This window comes from Mustela lutreola, chromosome 15 (genome assembly GCF_030435805.1).
Source record: "Mustela lutreola isolate mMusLut2 chromosome 15, mMusLut2.pri, whole genome shotgun sequence".
NCBI classification, from domain to species: Eukaryota; Metazoa; Chordata; class Mammalia; order Carnivora; family Mustelidae; genus Mustela; species Mustela lutreola.
The window spans coordinates 23,691,791-23,716,442 of NC_081304.1; the positions used below are offsets into that span (position 1 = coordinate 23,691,791).

Consider the following 24,652-nt stretch of genomic DNA (forward strand, 5'->3'; position numbering starts at 1 on the left):
TCTACAAAATACACGAGCCAAGAACTAAACCTACTTCAAAACCCTGTTTCCAAACATACCATGGTCTGGAAGTGCAAGCAGGTCAGTGCGCCAAACAAACTGTGCAATATGAAGACAGAATGATGTGACAAACTTTATGATCTCTGGAGTAATTATAAATGTTCGATAAATGTTCACTAAATAAATAATGATGAGACCACTCAAAGTTTCAGGCCAGAGATTAGATTCTCAAGCCTACAGTGTTCAAGAAATTAAACCACCCAACTGTGGAAGTTGTTTCCTTATAGGCTGAACCAATAAAGTAGTGAAAGGCAGGGAGAGTTTTTGGTAATACTTAATCAAGACAGAAATCAAAGATTATAAATCTATAGTTTTATTAAGACAAAAACCGACAATGTGGTATGAAGTTTACATTTAAACAAAGTTTCCACAGAAACCTAACACATGCCTAAAAAGATTTTACAATGGAGTTCTAGAATGCAGGTCTAGACGATGTCAAGAACTGATGGATCTCATGATTCAAGACAGCATTTTGGGTATTAGTTAATTCTTAGGATTAAAAAAATTGTTTGTTTTGTGTTTTAAAGTGAACCACTGCCCTAGTATGAAAGTTTAATCTTCTCCTGAGACCAGGGCTTTTGAAATTCCACTCTTGGAAGTGATTCAGTGAACTTGTGCTGTCAGTGACTGAACTCTGCCACCAATGATTTCAGAGTTCAAAGTTCAAATAACAGGCTCCAAGAGTTTTCCACCCTAAGAGCAGGGGCCCTTGTCTTTCTCTACTCGCCCACTTTCTACACCACCCTCTTCCCCTCCCCAAACACCTCACAGCCAGTGGTGTGGATGGACAGGCTGATGTCTAAAACCTCGTAATTGGAAGAATCTTCTTATCAATTTCGAGAATTAGCACCTCTAAGACAGAACAATCTGCCTGTGAATACACTCCAATTAAACTCCCTCTTCAGCCAGTTTCCATCCCCAAAATGGCAGCTTTGGTAACTTATTAACTGGCTTAGTCCTCTTTCGGGAACAGCATTAAGCTCAGGCAGGGAACACCTTGGCTTACAAATTTCAGGCATTCACAGCTTTTAAACAGTCTCTCACAGTCCTCATTTAGGTTGCCAATGACATTTTTTTGAAAAGCTAAAATATTCTGGATACAGAACCGAATCACCACAAGTTTGTTCTTTCCACTGTTTTACCATTTCCCCAATCAGGCCCAAATTTTAACAAAAATGATCCTACCCATCTCTGTTCCTTCCCACCCTCAACCCTCCCACCCCAAAAAGATACACCAGTAATAGCCAAAAACTACACACATGCTACGCTGTAAAAATGCAGTTAACACTATTGGGAAGAAGGCTGTGGGTTGTGGAGATGCGCTTTGAAGATCTACAGTATCTTTTGCTCTCCCACACACCCATTCTGCAAGTTCTGTCCTTCATGGAAGGCCCTTTGCCTTTCTCAGCAAAGTACAGAATGGGCTGCCTTGCAACACTTCTCTTCCCTCCCCTCCACTGGGATGGGTGTGCAAACTACACAGCATGGAAAGGCTTTTAAAGCGCTTGGGCTGCTGTAGGGCACAGAAAACGATACTGGCTCTTCAAAGGACATCTTCTCAAGCCACCTCTATGGTGTCAAGTAGAACTCCTTCCCTCCCCACTTGAAACCCACGGTCAGATGTGACAGGGGCAGGTACTCAGGAGAGTTAATTCTTGTCATCTTTTTTGTCATCATCCTCCGAGGGGTAAGAATGCCACGTCAGCCTTTCCTCATAGAAGGATATGACCACCTGTGGGCACTTGACATTGGCTTCCTTGGCAGGGACTAGGTCAGCCTCATCAGAATTTTTCCTGCAGAACAAAGCAGAGAGACCCTGAGACCAGGTGCTGGTGGTCTCCTAACTTGGGTGAGTATTAATTCCAAAAAAGTAGCCTAGGGAAGAGTGATAACATGGCCCAAGCAGCATTTGGTCAAGTGACATCCGCAAAGATCTTCTGTTGAAAATCCTTTCTGGGCATCTTTGTTAAAAGCTAAGTCATTTAACTCAATCTATCACACCTGAACCTCCAGGCAAGACCAGGAAAAAAACATGACTCTCAGATTCTTCAAGAGCAGAAGAGAGGCTTCCACACTCTTCCAAAAGCCATATCTCGGCTTTATAATAGAATTTAATACCAGATTGGGCAGTAAGATTTAATACCACTGGCTCTAGCCAATGCAGGTGGACACATTCTCACTGACTCGTAATTACACTGTTTAACGTTACCAAATGCCAAGCTCACACAGACATTCCACAACTCCCAGGTGCTTTGAAATGGTGCTTCAACACTGGGAAGTAGAAAATAAGGGACTGTTACATAATTCTCTGTATTTTTCTGGACTTTAAAATGGTTTCCAAATTTGAAAATCACATACATATTACAAAGAACTTAGGAATAAGGCCACTGGGAATCTCCTGGATGGGAGCAGCGGCATTAGGGCCATTAGCAGTTCTATGATGGGCTCTCTGATGAGGCACCACCCCAAACTTCTAGCACCCAGCAACAGATAAACCAAAGCCAGACAGCCCAAGGTACCAGGGTTGACTAAGCTGGTAAGGTATGTTTTTGAACAATGGACTGAAGAGAATGGGAGGAAAAAGGAGTGTAATCGTTGGGAGCCTAAAGCAGGCTGCATGAAAACAACACTTTCTGAGGGAAGTTCAGTCATTTCACAGCAAAGAAACATTTGGTATTTTGGAAATCGACAAGTATCTCAACTCTCCAGGAAAATCACCTTAAAATGAACTCGGTTTTATAATCAATATCCAACCTTTTATCTTAACCTGTAGAGTTACATTCAGGTAAAATCTTTACAAACAGCAGTAATTCAACCAAAAGAATGTAATCTTAGACAAGATAGAAACAGTACCGTAACTCACACTGGTCACATGCAGACAGAGAAAATATATTCGAATTGGACTATAACTCCTAGTATCAATCCTTTTACCCCAAATGCACACCTTAAAAATAAACTTTTCTCCTATAGGCTAGCAATAAATCAGCTAAAAGATCTGATTCAGTGAACATCTAGGAAATGCAAAATAAGAAAACAAAGTTTCATCTAACTGTGACATAGCCTTTTAGTAGTGTCAAAGTTAGGCTTCTCTGGCCACCTTCTAAACCAGGGGAATTAGTGCAGACAGGAGTTTCAGAGAAGGTTCTAGACTGACAAAATGACAAAATCCTCAGAATGCTGCCTTAAATGGCAAAAGTTTAGAATCATTCGCTCCTAATTTATATTTTAAGGACAATTATTGAGATCCACATGGGCGGGGTGGGGGGGTACGGAAACGACGCAGAACAGGGATGGGGCACAAGTTATTTTTCAACAAGCAAGAAAAGGGAAAGAAAGCCTTCCTTTGGACAGAGAATAGGGAGATTTTAGAGAATCTGGGGTCACAGTTCTTGTAATTCCAACACAACTGTTTTCATTAATCTGTTTCGTGGAGTTTTACTACCACTGATACACTTCTAAGGGGGGAGGGGCGCGGGAAGCCTCGCTCTATGCTCAGTAAAGGGGACGTGCTGACCCCTACTGGCTGATCCTGGAATTACAGAATCTGCACTAAGTGGAAAGGATCTAACAAGGACAAAGACCTACAGAAATTCTCAACTATCCGGAAGAAGTTAACAGAACTTCTGAACCTGGGGCCAGCCCGATCTTTATTAAGGAGGTAGTACAAGGGGAGGGTGGTTCAATCACATTTCATCCCCCCCCCCCCTTCGTTTACATAAGTGAAATGTGATCCTTCCCCATACCTTCTCCATTCTGGATTTTCTCCCACCTCCTAAAAAACCGGGCAAAGATCTGAGAATCCTAAGGACCCCTACCTGTAACTCATGAGTCCAGGTTGGAAGTCAGGCCGAGGGTCACTATCGAAGGACTATGCCATCTTAAAGATTTCACACTTGGGCGACTGGAATTTCGAAGGTCCAGCTCTTTTCTTCTGGCATGGAACAGATGGGGAGAAGAAAAAAACCACCACACAGAGCCACTGGCAGACTCACCATTTCATCAGGAACATGAGTTCTCCACTGGAGTCTGTAGCTCCAATAATCCGCTCCGGCTCCAAACCCCGGGCAAAGCCTCGTGGCTTTTCTGACTGTAAAAACCAAATGGATGGAACAACTTTTAATTATATGGTACTGTTATCCAGACTGAAGTCACTCCTGCTTTTCAGATTAATATAATCACGCTCTTGTCAGTACTTCACCAATACCTTGGCTCCAAGTCACAGGCCTTTTTGCAGCCTTCTGAGGGATTCTTCCATCAAGGTCCTGAGGTTCCCCATATGTAAAAAGGGACATACATCTCAAGCAAAATAAATTTTCACAACTATTTCTTCACCCTCAGAAGATAACTTACTTTAAGGTAATGAATAGATGACATAGCAATCTGACACCTGTAATGATTACAACACTAAAAACTACCTACCTACAAGAATGAATTTACTTGTACTTACTATTCTTGAATCTCAAATAAAGTAAATATAGATTATTTACCAGAATGAACCCCCAACAGTTTGTAAGCATTAGCCCAAGATTCAGAAGGAATGAGATATGGCTGCTGAGGTCCAGGAAGCAGCTGAATGAAAGTGCTTACATTTAAAAATTAAAAGGGTTTTCAGCTTGCGAGCAGTAGAAATTCTGGCTAGTAAAAATTCTTCTCCCCTTACCTCTTCTTTCTTCTTCTTTGGTTTGCTCTCTTCTCCCTTATCTTCAGAATCAGAGTCAGCTTTGCGTTTGCCTCCCTCTGATTTATCTGTCTCATGTGCTGTTTTCTGTGACTGCAGAAACTCGGCAATGAGATCAGGGCAATCCAAGTTCTCTTCTGGCTCCCACGTGTTATCCTCACTGAAACCAGAGGGCACAGTGAGTCACACTTTCCACTCAAAGTTAGCACACTCACACTAAGGAGACGCAAAGGATGAGAGCTGGTATCCTTGGGAAAGAGGAGTTAATGATAATGAGTAACCAGATTTTGCCCAAGACCAAGAACTTGGCAACGCTGAAATTTCTTGGGGAGTGGAGTGGGGAGGGGGACTTTTTAATACAAATTGAAAGCTTAGAAATTTGTCTTCTTCATAGGGAAGTTACTGTTTGCATACTTGAATTGGTCTAAAGCCTATACATAAAACTGGTTCTTAGAAATCACTGTCTTGCATTATAGCACTTTGTACATGTAGATGGTTTTCCTAATTAGACTGTAAGCCATGAAGGCCAGGCCTGGGTTACATTAGCCATCAGAGCACTCTAGGCCTTGCACATTACTAGACTCCTGAGAAATAGTCAGTGACTAAATGAATGGATTTAGGGGCGCCTATGTGGCTCAGTTGTTAAGCATCTATCTTCAACTCAGGTCATGATCCTAGGGTCCTGGGTTCAAGCCCCACATTGGGCTCCCCGCTCGGTGGGAAGCCTGCTTCTCCCTCTCCCACTCCCTCTGCTTTTATTCCCTCTCTGGCTACCTCTATCAAATAAATTTTAAAAACCTTTAAAATAAGTAAATGAATGAATGAATGGATTTACCCAGGTTAATGAAACTTACTCTGAGAACCCCTTCCACTTTAGGAGGTACTCCACTTTGCCCTTTACCACTCGACGATCAAGAACTTTTTCCACCACATATTCCTCTTCCTCCTCTTCTAGCACCTCCTCCACTTTCTTCTTGTTTTGTTTCTTCCCCATAGTGCCCGCCAGTTTTCTGGTCTAAAGGGTGACGCTGCTGAAGTGGTAAAATAAAAAGGGCGTTAGGGCACACTTTTCTTGGCTAGGTGAATATCTGGATGGTTAGAAATCAAGGGACATTACTGACTTTAATAGCATATGCTGCTTATATAAGTGTTCTGCCTATTCAGCTTCAGTATAAAATAAGTTTCCTTATCTATTCAGCTAGGCAGTTCGTGCATAAACAGCCCCAACCAATCTCATAGCAAAACTTCTTTATTCTTGCATATCCACTTAAAACTTTTAATACCTAGGGGAGCCTGGGTGGCTCAGTCGTTAAGAATCTACTCAGGTCATGATCCCAGGGTCCTGGGATTGGGATCAAGCCCTGCATCCGGCTCTGCTCAGCGGAGCCTGTTTCTCCCTCTCCACTCCCCCTCCTTGTGTTCTCTCAAGATGTCTCTGTCAAATAAATAAATACTAAAAAACAAAACAACCCCCCACACACACTTTTTATACTATTCTAAGTTTGTTTTTTTTTTTTAAGATTTCATTGATTTGTGAAAGAGAAACAAACAAGCAGGGGGAGTGGCAGGCATGCAGGACTCGATCCCAAACCTTCAGATGATAACCTGAGCTGAAGACAGATGCTTAACCAACTGAGCCACCCAGGTAACCCTATTCTTTTTAAGCTATTATGTTCCCAATACCCCTTTTACTACAGAGCATGGTATCTAAAATATTAGTTAAACTGGGGGTGCCTGGGTGGCTCAGCTGGTTAAGCGTCCAACTCTTGTTTTCAGCTGGTCATGATCTTCAGTCAGCGGGGAGTCTCCTCTCTCTGCTCTTCTCTCCCCTCTCCCGCCCCCACCATGAACTCTCTCTAAAATAAATGAATAAAACTTTTAAAAAACAAAATATTAATTGAAAGCAAGGCTCCTGAAAATAATGTACACATATCAGACATATATACATATAACCCTCTGATCCACACTTTCATATTACTGGATTTTAGCTTTTACAGTGTGAAGTAGCTTGTTCTACATATTAAACATCTGGCCTAACTTCCCCCCATTTCTTTGCATTGTTAAAACACCTCTCCTGAGGGGCACCTGGGGGCTCAGTGTTAAGGTTAAGCCTCTGCCTTCTGCTGGGGTCATGACCTCAGGGTCCTGGGATTGAGCCCCACATCATGCTCTCTGTTCAGCAGGGAGCCTGCTTCCCCCCACCCCGTGTCTCCCTCTCTGCCTACTTGTGATCTTGGTCTGTCAAACAAATAAAATCTTTAGAAAACAAACAAACAAAACAGAAAAACACCTCTCCTGAGTCTCAAGGTTCTTTATGCAGTCTTTTCTGAACGCCACCAATGACTTTCAACTTGAAAGTTTCTTGTTAGTTTCTTATTCTATTTATGAGGTGGAGAAAGACTCATAAAAATGCCAGAATGACCACAAAATCCTCTAAACTGGGACACTGCAATAATCTGGAAAATGATAGCAAAAAAAGAAGAGATAGTTATCACAGATAATAGAACCTGAGTTTGTTTTTTTGTAAAATACATCTCCAGGCTGGGTGACTTCTGGTGCTTAAATCCTAGTCCCCTATAAATCTAAAATCTATTTTTAGTCCTTCAAATACAACTCTTGACTGCTGGTAGGCTTAATGCATTTGTTTACCAATTTGTGTCAGTAGGTGGCGCCATAAGATATCAATACAACAAAACTGAGCTACAAAACTGGCCCCAAACCTGCAAATTGATGGATCACAGTTGCCCACAAGGAGATACAAAAAAATCAAAGGGCGTCTGGGTGGTTCAGTGGGTTAAACCCTCTGCCTTCAGCTCAGGTCACGATCCCAGGGTCCTGGGATCGAGCCTGGCATTGGGCTCTCTGCTCAGCAGGGAGCCAACTTCCACCTTTCTCTCTCTGCCTGCCTCTCTGCCTACTTGTGATCTCTGTCAAAGAAATAAATAAAATCTTAAAATATATATATATATATATATATAAAACAAATTTTCATAAAAGTCAGGCCCTGTGTTATCTACATTAGTAGCTGTATCTGTCTTACTCACAAAAAGCAGTTACTGCCCATCTAATCCTGCTACTAGGAATCAAAAGGGTCAGAACAGCTTCTGGTTCGTCTCCTCTACTACTGCAGGCCTCCTCTCCCTCTATCATTAGCCTGGTCCCAAGGAGGAAGTCAAGGAACAAAGACTATATCCTTTAGGTTAAGTAAAGAAAACCCACCAAAGGGGGAAATCTACAGTGAAACCTCCTTTCTTTACTCACTCAACTCATTTTCTTAAGAGCAACTCAAAAAAGTGAAGAATGTAGAAAACAGACTCCTGCTTCTTTCTGAGCTTTCTTACCTGGCTCATCCCAGCATCTATCTCAGATGGAGGTATATTCTCAGAGATTCTCAGCCAGGTTAACAACCTAGGTTTTTTCCCTTATTTATAGGTAGTTCTCTAGGGTCCTGAGTAAGGTGTTTGTCAAAATCAGTGAAGTAGATTATAAATGCAACCCACTCTTTTTATAGAATCTAGCACCTTCAGACGAGCCCAAGAGGCCCCCTGTAAGTATTACAACATGCCAATGTTTCCAAATGGATTTTTTTTTTAAGACTTTGTTTTGTTGTTGTTGTTGTTTTTGAGAGAGGGAAGGCAAGAGTTCGAATAGGGGAGGAACAGAGGTAGAGGGAGAAGCATACTCCCCATTCATGACCTGATCCAAAGGCAGACACCTAACTGAGTCACCCAGGCAGCCCCCAATTGAATTATGTTAAGAGAAACCTTCTTTCCCTGAATATGGTAGCCTCCAAACACTAGCAGGGACATCCAGAAAGAGGACTCTCAGTTGGAACTGCTTGGCAAGGAAATCTCAAAGAAACTCAAATCAGTATAGTAGCAAAACAGAAAGAAGCCTTTTATCAACACAACTTGCCACTCCCCCCTAAGCATCCTGGAAATCAAATTATGGCATCAAAAGTGCCATAATCATCGAACAAATGGTCAAAATTTACGACAAGCCATGACAAGAGGTGTACATTAAAGGCGAACAGTTCTGAATTAACTCAGAAATCTTAGTCCTTGGACCAGTCTCCTTAAGGCTTATCCCAATGTTGCAAGACAAAAAAAAACCTAGAGTTAATCTAAGCTGTTATAACTTTTATCTAGATATTTACCGGGGTGGGACTCCTGGCTGGCTCAGATGGTAGACTGTGACTTCTTGATCTTGGGATTCTGAGCGTATTAAGACCCACACTGGGTTTAGAGACAACTTAAAAAAACTTACTGGGTCTGCCACATTTTAAGCTGCCTAGAAAAATACACTAATACTGAATTTAATTTACAGAGTGCAACCTGATTTGATCCTCAGAACAATCCCATGAAACAAGCCACTCAGGTATTACCGACACTTCATGGGTAACAGAACATTTACACAAAATAAATCACCTAAGATCACACACTTAACAAAGAGCCTAACACCTCAATAAGGACATACAGCAAGGCTGAGCCCAAAGCCCTGCTGCACACACAGAACTAGCAGCTAGCCACATTCCTGTAGTACGGAGGGAGGCTTCTCTTTGGCCTGTACAAGGACAGGACAGAGGTTACTTTTCCTTAGTATTTTATTTATTTGAGGGAGAGAAAGAGCACGAGCATGGGGAGATACAGAAGAAGAGGAAGATGACGACTCTCTGCCCAGTAGGAAGCCTGATGTGGGGCTCGATTGCCAACCCTGGGATCATGCCCCAAGCTGAAGGCAGACGCCTAACCAACTGAGCCACCCAGGTGCCCCAAGACAGAGATTTCTTTTAATGGATCTTCCCTACAATTTGTCATCAGTAAATAAAGAAGTGACTGATAATGATTTTCTTTCAGAAAAGACCTTGTAAGGTATGGTATTAAAAAACCAATGATTCGGGGCGCCTGGGTGGCTCAGTGGTTTAAGCCGCTGCCTTCGGCTCAGCTCATGATCTCAGGGTCCTGGGATCGGGTCCCGCATCGGGCTCTCTGCTCAGCAGGGAGCCTGCTTCCCTCTCTCTCTCTCTGCCTGCCCCACATCTACTTGTGATTTCTCTCTGTCAAATAAATAAATAAAATCTTTAAAAAAAAAAAAAAAAAAAAACCAATGATTCTTAATTGGTTACTGGAATACAAAGGTTTGCGTTGTTATATCAACAGGCAGTAACAAAGCCTTGGTTTGGTTGTTAGTCCCCCAAAAAGTTTTTGGATTCTCAAATTGGCATATGCTAGATGATGCTGAAATTTTGAAGTTGAATACCTACACCAAGTAGGCTGGAGAGAATACCAAGAAAATGCCAATTTTAAGAAACCAAAATTTATCTATAGTGTCCCAATGAATCCAGGGATGGTATAAACCTGAGAGGCCACAAACTCATAGCTGTATCAAGAAGAAAAAAAGCACTGTCCCGATTCTCCCCCTACACACCTTCCACCAGGAGGTTAGAAGCTAGAAAACAGAGAGGAACAATGCTACTTGAAAGCAGAAGGCAGTATAGTATCAGATACAAGAGAAGGCATTTTGTTTTGTTTTTGAGGAGCTGCTACTGATTTCTTGCCAGCTTGAAAGATCAAATTCCAGATGTCAGGACAGGTAACTATCACAAACCTGTGAAACTAAAGCAACAGCGCTTTGAGCTAAACGCTAAGGAGCATTCAGAATGTTGGTTTGGTGAGGTGACCACCTTTACTAAGAACTCACAGGAAAGCAGACCTTGAGTAGGGAGCTTTCTTTCATCTACAGATGAATCAGAATCACCCATGGAGTTTATAAAATTGGCATCCAGATCCAGTAACACAGAAAGTAGGGTGTGCATTATTTTAAAGAAACACTGTTTTTGTAATATAATACATGTATTTATATTCAATTACAAAAATATTTAATGTAGGAAATCAAAAGTTCCTTGGCCCAAAGCCTGTCAAAGCCTGTTCTCATTCTTCTATACATAAACTAACATAGATATACACTAAGTGCAAACAGATTATCATAGTTCTACAACTTGCCTTTTTTTACACTTTGACACTGTGTCATACAGATCTCAATTCCTAACAAGCTGCACAGTATTCTGTATTGTAAGGACATATCATACTAACCATCACCAGGCAGGAAAATTTGGGTTGTTTCAAATTTTCTATTATAACAAACAATGTTGCTTTGACCATGGTATCCGCATTTTTAAAACCTCCTTAGGTGTGGGGCACATGGTGAGGTGAAGTTGTTAAGCATCTGCCTTCCGCTCAGGTCAGGATCCCAGGGTCCTAAGATTGAGCCCAGCGCCCTGCATTGGGGCTTGGGACCAGGATTTGGGCTCCCCGCTCAGCAAGAAGCCTGTTTCTCCCCTCTACCACTCCTCCTGCTGTGTTCCCTCTCTCACGGTCTTCTCTCTGTCAAATCAATAAAATCTTAAAAACAAAAACAAAACACTCCTTAGGTGATCTGTGTGACTCTTGACTTTAGGGTCATGAGTTTGAGCCCCACAATGGCCATACAATTTATTTAAAAATTGGGGCGCCTGGGTGGCTCAGTGGGTTAAGCCGCTGCCTTCAGCTCAGGTCATGATCCCAGAGTTCTGGTATCGAGTCCCACATCGGGCTCTCTGCTCAGCGGGGAGCCTGCTTCCTCCTCTCTCTCTGCCTGCCTCTCTGCCTACATGTAATCTCTCTCTGTCAAATAAATAAATAAAATCTTTTAAATAAATAAATAAATAAATAATATAGTTAAAAGCTCCTTAGGTGATTTGATGCATATCCTTGAATAAAAGCCATTGCTATAAGAGGACTGGGAGAAACTACGTTCCTCAGGTGAAATGACACACATTTCAGACATAAATCAATTCTTATGAGTCACCTCAAAGGCAGATGAACAATTTTACTTTTTCATAGACTTGAGAGTAAGATTGGAGCAATAAACTGATGCTCTTGAAAACAAAACCTTCTCTATTATCACATTCAGCATTATTTAATCTAGACCTTTTCTTCATTAGCAATGCAACAACAGGAAGAGCACTGCCTGAAGGATCCTCACAGTTCTTTTCATCAGAAGAAAGCTAGTATGAGGACAAGATGGTATCTTTCCTGTCCCTACCTCTCAAAACAACTTTATGCCTACAGGCAATTACATATATTTGCTAAATAACTCAGTTTCCAAATAGATCTAACAACCCTCATGGGATTCGTCTGAGGTGAGCTTTTATGACCTTCTGGTATTAATTATCCATTTATATATTTGCAAATATGTCCTATTTCATTAATTATTTACTGCTTTAAGCTTAAAGATAGCTTTTTGAAACCCAATGCATTAAGTACTCAAAAACAAAACAGCACCTCTATCCTGTGTGTATGACTGAAATTCACAGCTAAGTTTTTTAAAACTGGAGAACAGCTCCAGAACACACTCAAGAAGAACCCAGGTCTGGCTGTTATGAAGGAACCAGTAATTACGAAACAGAGAAAGCAAAATCTCATTTCTAGATGACCAAGAGAGAAGAGCTGCCAGAAACCGAAGAATCAATCACACTTCATGTATCTCAAGTGTAGGAATTTCTTCTGCTCTTCCTTTTATCTGGCCGACACAGGAAAATAAAGTAACAATGCTCTTGTAGTAACTGGCAATAGGGACTTAGCTCTGTATCAAGAAAGATAAGATAGGTGAGAAAGGGTAAATTGTGAACACAATGTAAAGTTTCAACAAAATAGCTTATCTGTGGGGCGCCTGGGTGGCTCAGGGGTCTGCCTTCGCCTCGGGTCATGATCCCAGAGTACTGGGATCGAGTCCCGAATCAGGCTCCCCGCATCTGGCTCCCTGCTTGGCGGGAGGCCTGCTTCTCCCTCTCCCCCTGCTTGTGTTCCCTCTCTCTTTGCCAAATAAATAAATAAAATCTTTATAAAAAACTGCAGATTTCTTCAAATCACTATCTGTAAGCATCTGAGCTGAAGTACACTACACCTAACCAATCAATCGTAATTACCTTGGGCTTTGACCCATTCTTTCACTTGACCGCTTCCCTTACCTAAAATGTCAGGGTCAGACATTTCCCTAAGGCCCCAGACTAGGTTTAGGTTATTAATTCTTCCTATGAACACCCTCTTACAGTATTCATCATTTAACAATTATCTATTGGATGGGGCACCTGGGTGGCTCAGTGGGTTAAGTAAGCCTCTGCCTTCAGCTCAGGTCGTGATCCCAGCGTCCTGGGATCCAGTCCCACAACTGGCTCTCTGCTCAGCAGGGAGCCTGCTCCCCACACCCCACTCTGCCTGCCTCTCTGCCTACTTGTGATCTCTGTCAAATAAATAAAATAAAATCTTTTTAAAAAATTACCTATGGGGCGCCTGGGTGGCTCAGTGGGTTAAGCCGCTGCCTTCGGCTCAGGTCATGATCTCAGGGTCCTGGGATCGAGTCCCGCATCAGGCTCTCTGCTCAGCAGGGAGCCTGCTTCCTCCTCTCTCTCTCTCTCTCTCTCTCTGCCTGCCTCTCTGCCTACTTGTGATCTCTCTCTCTGTCAAATAAATAAATAAAATCTTTAAAAATAAATAAATAAATAAATAATTAAAAATATTACCTATTGGATACCTGTTATGTTTAAGGTGCTAGAGAAATGGGGTGAGCAGGAGAGACAAAAAAAAAAATCCCTGGCCTCTTAGAACATATAATCTAATGTGGACGAGCTGAGCACAAGTGGGTATATGTGCATGCATGTGCTGGCAGAGAAGGGCACACACAATAAGCAAGAAGGTATTAGCGATAAATGCTATGAAGTACCTTTAGATTAAGTAACATTTAAACTGAACCCAATGACAAGGAGACAACTTGGCAAAAATCAGAAACACACACCAAGTTGAGGGAATAGTTAATTCAAAATCCTTAAGTGAGAAGAGCTTGCTTTGTCTAAGGAACAGAAATGTGACTAGGGAGAAACAGCAATGCTAAAGGAATGGCCAGTAAGGACATGATAATTAATTATTGTGCATTATCACTCCCCAGATCACTCCTCCTTTCATCTAGCTCCCTTCTCCATTCCTCATTTTCCTTCTGCCTCTTTTTTGCCTCTATCTTAGGTTTAAGACCTAAGCATTAATAACCATGAAAGTTTATAACTATGGCTCTTCCAGCATTTAATACTATCTATTTAAAACCAAATAAAATCAATAAGCATTGGGATGCTTGGGTGGCTCAGTTGGTTGGACGACTGCCTTTGGCTCAGGTCATGATCCCAGAATCCCGGGATCGAGTCCCGAATCAGGCTCCCAGCTCCACGGGAGTCTGCTTCTCCCTCTGATCTTCTCCTCGCTCATGCTCTCTCTCACTGCCTCTCTCTCAAATAAATAAATAAAATCTTAAAAAAAAAATCAATAAGCATTTACTAAAACCCTGGGTGGCATACAGGGGGACCAACTCACTCTGGTGAAAGCACTGAGAGTTCCATATTGAAGGGACCCTCTCACACCCAGACAAACGGAGCTGTTTGTTGAGGCCAGCAGGATACACAGCTACACAAACAGCACAGGCTTTTGAAAAATCCCTTCATGGTAAGTAATAACAACATAATAACTAAAATCTGGGATGCCTGGGTGGCTCAGTCAGTTAAGCGCCTGACTTCAACTTGGGTCGTGATCTTGGGGTCCTGGGGGCAGGTCCCACATCTGCTCTCCACTCAGAGGGGAGTCTGATTTCTCCCTCTCCCTGTGCCCCTCCCTCCCCAGCTCGTGCTCTCTCACTTTCTCTCAAACAAACAAATAAATGCTTAAAAAAAAAAAAAAAAAAAAAACTAAAACTTATTGAATACTTAAAACAATGTATATAAAGGCATTCAATCCTCACAGTAACTCTATTAGACCCATTTCATAAATGAAAAAACTAAGGCTTATGACAATTTCCCAAAGCCCCCACAGCCAGGCCTGAAAGATAAAAACATATGAAACAATGCAAGTTGAACTTTATTTCAATAAGAGAAACCATAAAAGTATATAATAACTAGCAAAAGAAACATAAGCAAGAGTAAGTAGTCACAAAAGCACTAGAGGGGCTTGGAAGAGTAAATGGCTAGGGTGATTAGGAAAGGTTTTGGAGAGTCTGGATTGAAGCCAGGTTCCAACAGCATTTGAAAAGGTGGACTGAGGAGGGTAATTTGGCCTAAGGAACTGTTGTGAACAAAAGCAATGAGGCACGTCTGAAGTAGACCCTGTGTAAACCAGTTTGGGCGGAGCAGACTGAATAGGAAAGTGGTAGGTAACTGCTAAAAAATTTTCTACAAGGTCCCTCCCTTCTCCTTAAAACAAAAAACTCCTCAGTGCAATATCTAACATCCTTTGGTTCCAACCATTTCATACTTCTACTCCCTCACAAAACCTACATTCCTGTCAAAACTATAACCTGAACATACCCTTGGTCATTTCCTCCATGCAAGGCTTTATTACTAAGTAGTGTTCCTGTCCAACACCAACAGTCAAAATCCTAGCCATCCTTCAAGACCAAATTTTTTTTTTAAAGATTTTATTTATTTATTTGAAGAGAGAGATCACAAGTAGGCAGAGAGGCAGGCAGAGAGAGAGAGAGAGAGAGAGAGAGAAGCAGGCTCCCTGCTGAGCAGAGAGCCCGATGTGGGACTTGATCCCAGGACCCTGAGATCATGACCTGAGCTGAAGGCAGCGGCTTATAACCCACTGAGTCACCCAGGTGCTCCCTTCAAGACCAAATTTAAACACTACTTCTGCCATGAAGCCTGCCCAACCCAAGTCAAGTATTATTTCTCTTTTCCTTGTGGCTGCTAAAGCATTTTTCTTCTATTTTTACTCAGACACCCGATTAAACAGTCCTGTGTAACATGCTGAACCTTCCTTGTATGGACAGTAAGGATGGATCTCAGACTCCAAAAATCAGGGAATAGAAGTCCAAAGCTGTCAGTGTTTTAGAGAATGATCAGTAAGCGGAATCTCATCTGCAAGCCCAAAATGTAAAACAAGAAAGAAGTACTCCTTTGCTGAGCATTAGCAACTATATACGAGCCATCAAAAGGCAGGTGAAGGCATGTGTGCTATATACTCCATTTGTAGTCCTCTTGACTCATGTTTCTAAACTGCTGTTGGCCTGTTTGTAAGCTATGGCTGTTTGGGAGGCAAATGCTTTCCAGCTGGAAAACTTTACTGAGTAAAAAACAAGAATCGGTGCCACATACCCAGGAAGAAGTTTCATTTTTAAAGGAATACCTGCTCTTGAATTCCAGGACCAGGACTAGAATGCTGGTGTGTTAGTAAAATTAGAATTTTATCCAAGATGTGTCCAGAAACTTAGCTACCCCTTCCAGTATGCTGATGTGGATGAACCAACAACACAGTTTTGGGCTGAGGGGTCACAGGTATGTGCAAATATTAGTAGGACACGGTTATAAACGTGAAGCAAGTCTTTTAGTTTAAGTGGAAATAAAAATGATTAGAAAGTTATCTTTCTACAGGGTGCCTAGGTGGCTCAGTTGTTGGGAGTCTGCCTTTGGCTCAGAGGTCAGGATCCCAGGGTCGTAGGATTGAGTCCCCATATCCGGCTCCCTGCTCAGTGAGGAGCCTGCTTCTCCCCTTCCCACTCCCCCTGCTTGTGTTCCCTCTCTGTTTCTCTTTGTCAAATAAAGAAATAAAATCTTAAAAAAGGGGAAAAAAAAAAAGAAGAAGAAAGTTAAACTAGAACTATGGCTAAACTGGAATTAAAACCAGAGACGAAAGCATTCACAGATAACAAAACAAAACCAGATTATTGACACTAACCTCTCAAATACCACAGTTCGGTTAGGCCCTCAATGTGTTAGCTATTATTAAAGAGAAAGGCACAATTTCACAGACAAATCAGGCAGCTCCTTCTAAAGGAACTAAAGATTTAATACAAGTTATTCAATGCAAATACTGAAATGATCTTAATTTTGTCCCTATTTGAATAACTTCTCCAATTAACCTTTAAAAGGCTATTCAATTTTTCAGTAGATATCACTATCTGGAAACACTATTTAACTTTATGCAAAGAATGAGAAAGATTCTTCAAGATACTTTCAAAACAAAATATTCAAACTATAGCTTGCTGTTGAAACCCAGAACCTGGGACCTCTCCTAGACCTTGAGTAAGGTATTTAAAATTGCCACTTACATAATCTACATACCAAGGTGAGTATATTGAAAACAGAGGCTATGATAAGCATGCCAAGGCAACAGTTACAGTCTGCCCAATGTCACTGATCAAAGATAGGAAAGCTTATTATTTAAGTGCACATTAACTCCGGAGCCCCGGGTCACGCTCCCTGCTGATCGGGGAGCCTGCTTCTCCCTCTCCCTTCGCCACCATCTTCCCACCCCCCTCCAATCCCTCTGTGCTCTCCTGCTCTCTGTCAAATAAATAAATAAAATCTTTTTATTTTTTTTTAAGATTTTATTTATTTATTTGACAGAGAGAGAAATCACAAGCAGGCAGAGAGGCAGGCAGAGAGAAAGGGGGAGCAGGCCCCCTGCTGAGCAGAGAGCCCGATGTGGGGCTCAATCCCAGGACCCGGGGATCATGACCTGAGCCGAAGGCAGAGGCTTAAACCACTGAGCCACCCAGGTGCCCCAAATAAATAAAATCTTAAAAAAAAAAACACAACCCACCTCATTCTGCTAGCACATAGAATTCTAAGATCTCAAAGCCATATCAATTCATTCAATAATCTAAAAGACCTACTAAGTGTCACACACTTAAGAGGAATAAGCATACACAGCCCCCATCTTATGTTAGCCTATACACTAACCATTAGTATTTTGTTCTAAAAACTCTTGAGAAATAACCTATAAAATGAAAATCTATCAACTCTAATGCACAATCTGTTATATCACCAGAGGTAGTATATAAACAAGGTTGAGTTTATGATGGAGAAACTACAAGAAAAATGACAAAAATGCATCAATTCTCTTTTTAAATGGTGTGAACTCAAAAAGAAACATTTTCCTAAGTCCCTAAAATGGGCACAAGAAACAATGGTTGCTTTTTGTTTTTTTAAGTTTATTTAACTGTAAGTAATCTCTACACCAACATAGGGCTTGAGCTCAGGACCCGGAGAAGAAGAATCACATGCTCTTCTGACTGAGCCAGCCAGGTGCCCGTATTTACTGGATCCTTCTTTTCAGACGTTTGGTTAGAAAAGTATCAGTATCCTGCAAATACAAACGCATACGGCTAAGGTATCCTTACTAGGTCCCTCTAAACCAAGAAGCTAGAAGCACCAGGCTATCCACTATTTACATTTTTAATGAAAAAACAATTCAGGCTACAGCGGCCAATGAAGAAAAATGGCACCCAAGGGAAAACTGGAAAAGAATGAGGATCCTGAACCTGCCCTAAAGCTTTATTAAGGTGTGACCAGTTCCAACAAGTTTCCCTCTCAATCACACTACTTACAATATAAATGTCCGTAAGCACTTCGGGAGGAACACAAGCACCCATTTCCCCCATTGTATTCGTGCTTCCATTCCAAAACCTTGGACCTTTTTTTTTTTAGATTTTATTTATTTTGACAGACAGAAATCACAGGAAGGCAGAGAGGCAGAGAGAGATGAAAGGAAGCAGGCTCCCTGCTGAGCAGAGAGCCCGAAGCGGGGCTCGATCCCCGGACCCCGGGATCATGACCTGAGCCGAAGGCAGAAGCTTTAACCCACTGAGCCACCCAGGTGCCTCGAAAACCTTGGACCTTTTCAGAGCTCTTCCAAACTGCTGACAGGAGTCTTAATACAACTGAGGAGGCTATCTTACCCAAGCCAGAGTTTCCAGTATAATGAAATCTTTTTGTAACCTCCACCTAAATCAAGTTAAACCAATACAAATCTGCATATAAGGCCATCCAGGAAAAACCTTCATCTGAAGTGCTGAAGTATTGCTCATTTTGCATCAAAATTTTCCAACAACAAAGAAAGGCTGGCTAAAAAAATAAAAATAAAAATCACAAGAGCCTAAGAAACAAATCTCACGAGCTCACTAAATTTTCCTGTCTCCCCATTTCCCACATCATCTCACAACCTCTCTAATTCCTTAAGGATGAACTCATCCACCCGCTTCTACAATTTCACTGCCCTTTGTGAACAGTGACGATCCCAGATAAAAACTTATGGAACTGTGAATCAAAACAAGCGTTGCACTTGGGACGTTTTAACTCCCTGAAGGAATCAAAGAGTGAAGATAGTAGAAAATCTGGAAGAGGAAAGAAATCTGGTTTTGTCCTTTCTTCACACATTCTTCTTAGAGCCTCCCCACTGTGTGAGGGTCCATCAAGAAGCAAAGGCGGCCAGTTTTCCTTTCCCCTTTCACTCCCTACAGAATCACTCGCGGGGCCTCCGCCCTACTTACCCCAACAGCTCCTCCCCCTTTAGATCCAAGCCTGGCACTTAACTGCCCCTCCCTCTCCTAGTCCCATCTCCAGTTTAACCAACAGGTCTCCTCCCCAAGTAGCACATAGCCCAGTCCCCTCTACTATTTCCTCGAAGTTACTTCTCCTTAGTCCGGCGAGCGAAATGCCTCTGGCAGCGCCGGCCGGACCCATATTCTCAGGCTGCGTTCGAAACGAGGGTCTCGCAGTCGTCACCCCTGCCCAGGAACATCCAAGCATCAAGGCTCCCCAGCCTGTCCCCTTACCAATTTACTCGAGTGTTTCCTCCCCAACGCAATCCGGCAGCCGCCCACCCAACCCACGTAGCATTATCTTGGTCTACCCAGGCCCCGAGGAACAACCCGCCAGAGCTCGGCCCACCCCAAATCGCCTCTATCTCATGCTCAGAGTACGCAGCCCGCCCCGCCCTCTCCATCCTTCTCCCGCCTGGCGCCCGACCCCCTGCACCCGGCGCGGAGCTCAGCGCGGGAAGGGTGTGGGACCGGGCGCGGTCCCCGCTCCCAACCGCCACCGCAAGAGCGCGGCCCCTCACCCAGGGCTCCCGCCGCTGCCGCCGCCGCCGCGCGCCTCTAGCGCCCGCCCCCCCCCCCGCCCGCTTCCCCGCCTCTAGCGGGCTCTTTACCTCTGAGCAGCGCCCAAGAGCCCGAGAGGAATCGGTGCCGCGCTAATGGCGCGTCGCGTTTGGCCAGCCGGGGGAGTGGCGCCCAGAAAAGCAACAAGCCGGTGGCCGCAGCCGAGCCCCTCACTGAAGCGGCGTACCGCAGGCCCCGGCCAACGGCCCTCCCCTCAGCCGAACAAAAGAGCCTCGCACTCGGCGCTGCCCGCCTCCCGTACCGCGCAGGCGCGACGACCCTCCGCACAGCAGTGTGGGACTCGGAGTCCGTCCCAGACTACAAGACCCGAAGTGCTGTGCGCGTCCTACGCCGCCGCGGCGCGGAGTTTGCGAGGGTTTCGGGGAGTTTTAGTTTTTTTAACTGCAAGCGCCGCAGCGAACGTTGTTTTTAGAACGTTGCCGCATAGAGAATTGGAACTTGTGGTTCCGCAAGCGAACTCCGTGGTGGTTGGTCCGAAAAATCAACCACTTCTGGACAGTAATTCACATCCTCGAAAATGTTTAATCGAAATAGGTTTCGAACCAGAGCTTCATCAAATAAACAATTTACGAAATCCTCAGTTTCCGCCTCAAATTTGTTTAAAGATCCTACTTCCTCTTCGAGGTCTTACCTGACCCTTTAGACTAGTTTAGGTCCCCCTGGTAGTTGTCATCATGGCATCCTAAACTTACCTTTTTCATCGGCTGTGCCAAGGGAGAGCTCTAGTGCCCAACCCCCTTACTCCCCTAAGCACTTCTCACCCAGCCACCTCCCAAAACATAGAAATAGGTAAAAACCGTAATTGTTATTCTTTGAGACAAACGGTTTGGTTCCGATTTCAACTATATTGCTGTCCCCAGTTCTGTTCATACTGGAAATTCAGTCTCTCATATCATTCACCCCACTTTATTGTCATTGTCATTAGTTAATATCTGTCTGCTGGTCTCCAAACTCCCCTAAGGGCAGAAATTTCGCCTTGTGTCGTTCACTGCTCTGTACCTGGTGCCCAGTACAATCCCTGGCATGCAGTTGTCAAGTAATATTTGTTGAATAAATGATTAAGTGAATTAATGTTCTCCTACCCAATGGAAAGGGGAGGTGATTAACCTTCCTTTCATCTCTTCTTCATATCAGATGTGTGTGTGTATGTATGTATGTGTGTGTGTGTGTGTGTGTGTGTGTTTATCTCTCTCTCTCCCTCCTTTATTCTTTTTTCCTATATAACCAGAAACTAAATAGAACTACCAGGGGTGGGACCTGGGTGGCTCAGTTGGTCAAGCAGCTGCCTTCCGCTGGGGTCATGATCCCAGCGTCCTGGAATCGAGTCCCACATCGGACTCCCTACTCAGCGGGGAGCCTGCTTCTCCCTCTGCCTCTGCCTGCCTCTCTGTCTGCCTGTGCTCACTCTCTCTGACAAATAAACAAATAAAATCTTAAAAAAAAAAAAAAAAAAAGAAGAAGAAGAAGAAGAAGAAGAAGAAGTACCAGGGGTGCCTAGGTGGCTCAGTCAGTTAAGCATCTGCTTCCAGCTCTGATCAGGAGGGTGTGATCTCAGGGTGATGGGATCAAGCTCTGCATCTGGCTCCTTGCTCAGTGGGAGCCTGCTTTTCCCTCTCCCTCTGCCTGCTGCGCCTCCTGTTTGTGCTCTCTCTCCCTCTGTCAAATAAATAAAAACTTTAAAAAAGAGAGAACTACCAGAATATGACTTTTTCTTCCTTATGTTGAATATTCAAATATTCTCCTAATCAGAGGTGAAGAAGAAAAGCAACTGGTCTGTCTACCTATACTCCGCCTCAGAATGCAAGGGCCTGTATTTACAGACTGGTTTTGCTGAGCCAGCCACTGTGCAGGGCTCTGGAGAATTGCCATGTAAGAAACCCAACGGAGCAATATTGTAATACTTTTGCTAAAAGAGCCCTGAGAGCGCAAAGAAGAAGGAGATTCTTCCTGAGACATTTGGTTTGGGTATCAGGAAGAGTTAAAAATCCACCTACTCAGGGCGCCTGGGTGGCACAGTGGGTTTAAAGCCTCTGCCTTCAGCTCAGATCATGATCCCAGCGTCCTGGGATCCAGCTCAGCATCAGTTCTCTGCTCAGCGGGGAGCCTGCTTCCTCCTCTCTCTCTGCCTGCCTCTCTGCCTACTTGTGATCTCTGTCTGTCAGGTAAATAAAATCTTAAAAAAAAATCCATCTACTCACTCCATCCTAAAATGTCCTGTTTTGTTTTTAATAACTGTAATGATGAGGAAATTAGTTCTAATTAGTTACAGTTTAATAACTGTAATGATGAGGAAATTAATTAGTACTATTACTGATGCTCACCCCAGCACTAGGAATTCTGTTCAGGACTTGATGAATGTTATTTAACCCTAAACAATGCAGAGAAGTGGGAATTACCATTTTCATTTTATGGAAAAGGCTAAGAAGTTGTATAATCTGACCAGGGGCATTCATCAAGAAGGTGTTAGAACGGAAGTTTGATATTATCTCTAACTTCCAAACCATAATTCTGCCCACACGAAATCCTAATTCCTAATATTCAGCTGAGTTCTGCTTTTCCATGTAAATACCACCAATTCCTCCTAATTCTGAGTGTGTGGTTGCACACAGTTGTGTTCTGCAAGCTTAATTCCTCTTTCATAATATCCTTCTAGTATTGAAATTCAGCCTTGTAAGTAAGACCTTGTTCCCCAAAGTCTTGGAGAACAAGGTCTTACTGCTCTAGACTAAATGTCACCATTTTCTTAAACCTACATCATAGGGAAACCGTTTCAAGTCTAGCACATATAGTTTGTTAGTAAATTCTGGCTCTTTATATGGGCATTTCAAAGTAGAGAGACACATCACTGCACAGATGGCTCTACACTGTTCTTTTTTTTTCTCTCTCTCTTTTTTTTTAAAGATTTTATTTATTTATTTGACAGAGAGAGATCACAAGTAGACAGAGAGGCAGGCAGAGAGAGAGAGAGAGGGAAGCAGGCTCCCTGCTGAGCAGAGAGCCCCATTCGGGCCTCAATCCCAGGACCCTGAGATCATGACCTGAGCCGAAGGCAGCGGCTTAACCCACTGAGCCACCCAGGCGCCCTACACTGTTCTTGAATTAAGGGAGTCACAGGTCACTTTTTCTTCTCAGGTAGCAGAACACCACTGGTTTATGCTAATCAGCAATCTACTCAGAGCTCTACTTAATAATCTGTTCTGGAATTGTAAGGGATGAAAGTCAAACTCTTAAACCTAAAGTTTCTGCATAACAATAGCTTTTTTGAAAATCTTTTAGGATCAAATGGGTTCAGATCTTTTCTCTTCCCATAAGAATGGTAGCATTTTAAGTTCTTCAGACCCTCAGAGTTTCTTCTCTTTCAAAGGGTAACTGGCAACTCGGTCATAATAATCTTGCTCGAGACAACACTTGAAGTCACATTGCTTATGCCCACAGGAAATGTGTCTCTCACTTGAAGTTCCTAAAATCACAAGGAATGTAAGGAAGAGAGGAAGTTGGATGCTGCAAAAAGGAACAAGGTCTTGGAATCAGGCTGAGCTGGATTCAGTTCTTTCTCTACTTTTTGTCTGCTGTGTAACTCCGAACAAATTCCTTAACCTCTCTGAGCCTTGGCCAACATAAAAATCTGAAACATGGAAATATTACTTAAGATCTAAGTTGTAGGGGAGCCTGGGTGGCTCAGTCATTAAATGTCTACCTTCCGCTCAGGTCATGATCTCAGGATCCTGGGATCGAGCCCCACATGGGGCTCCTCGCTCATCTTGGGAATCCTGCTTCTCCCTTTCCCACTCCCCCTGTGTTCTCTCTCTCACTGTGTCTTTCTCTGTCAAATAAATAAAATCCTAAAAAAAAAAAAAAAAAAAAGACCTAACTTGCAGCATTTCTTGGGATGGACCATAAATGTATGAAGGGAATGCCATATCCTGGCACTTATAAACAGGAACTATTGTAGGTAGAGCGGATAGCTGCTTCTCTGTGATTTAAGGAGTGGGCGGAAGTATACAGCACTTCTGAAATATTTTCTTCCCTCCTGTCTGAAATTCTGTGTTTCGTTTTTCCCTCAATTTTTAAAATAGGCAAAACAGGCATAACATAAAATTTACCATCTGGGGTCGCCTGGGTGACTCAGTGGTTAAGTCTCTGCCTTTTGCTCAGGTCAAGATCTCAGGATCATGGGATTGAGCCCTACATCAGGCTCTGTGCTCAGCAGGGAGCCTGCTTCCTCCTCTCTCTCTGCCTGCGTCTCTGCCTACTTGCGGTCTCTGTCAAATAAATACATTAAAAAAAAATCTTTTAAAAAAGTTACCATCTGAACCATTTTAAGGGTGCAATTCAGGATGACTCAATTTAGCACCCTAATGTTGTGCAACCATCACAATCCTCCATCTCCAGAATTCTGTTCATCTTGTAAACCTGGAACTCTCTACCCATTAAACAAAAATTCCCCATTCCTCCTCCCCCTAGCCTCTGGCAGCCATCATTGTACTTTCTAAGATTCGGACTACACGAAGGATCATAGAAGTGGAATCATATCGTATTTATCTTTTTGTGACTGTCTTATTTCATGTTGTATAATGTTCTCAAGGTTCATGCGTTGCAGCTTGTGTCAGAGTTTCTTTTCTTTTCTTTTCTTTTTTTTTTTTTTGAGACTGAAGAATATCCCATTATAGGTATACATCGCATTTTGCTTATCCATTCATCCACTGGTGGACCTTTGGGTTGCTTCCATATTTCAGCTATTATAAATAATGCTGCTTGGTGCGCGGGTGTACGGATATCTTTCTGAGACACCGCTTTCAATTCTTCTGGGTGTTAAAAGACAAAAATTGAACTGAGTAAATTTAAAGATTAAATTAACTTTATTCAATGATTGATGAACTGGGCAGCATCCCACCCAGCAAACAGAAAAGAAGCTCCGAAGAGCATACAAAA

At 42.9% G+C, this 24,652-nt stretch overlaps 1 protein-coding gene across 1 annotated transcript; it reads right to left on the reverse strand.

The window, feature by feature from the left end:
• Positions 1-350: 350 nt before the first annotated feature.
• CBX1 (chromobox 1) lies at positions 351-19,969 on the reverse strand. The gene is made up of 5 exons (XM_059150118.1): positions 19,750-19,969; positions 5,593-5,769; positions 4,721-4,898; positions 4,053-4,147; positions 351-1,853 (listed from the first exon to the last, which is right to left on the reverse strand). The coding sequence occupies exons 2-5, from the start codon at positions 5,730-5,732 to the stop codon at positions 1,709-1,711; spliced, it is 558 nt and encodes a 185-aa protein (XP_059006101.1). The 5' UTR covers positions 5,733-5,769; positions 19,750-19,969; the 3' UTR covers positions 351-1,708.
• Between the last annotated feature and the right edge of the window lie 4,683 nt (positions 19,970-24,652).

What these genes read in the sequence shown, in the direction of transcription:
- CBX1 (XM_059150118.1), bottom strand. Translation starts at nt 5,732, where the DNA reads ATGGGGAAGAAACAAAACAAGAAGAAAGTGGAGGAGGTGCTAGAAGAG. An exon ending in CAAAGAAGAAGAAAGAAGAG is followed by an intron (nt 4,148 to 4,720) that starts GTAAGGGGAGAA and finishes TGGTTTTTACAG; the next exon opens with TCAGAAAAGCCACGAGGCTT. An exon ending in CTCATGTTCCTGATGAAATG is followed by an intron (nt 1,854 to 4,052) that starts GTGAGTCTGCCA and finishes TTTGTTCTGCAG; the next exon opens with GAAAAATTCTGATGAGGCTG.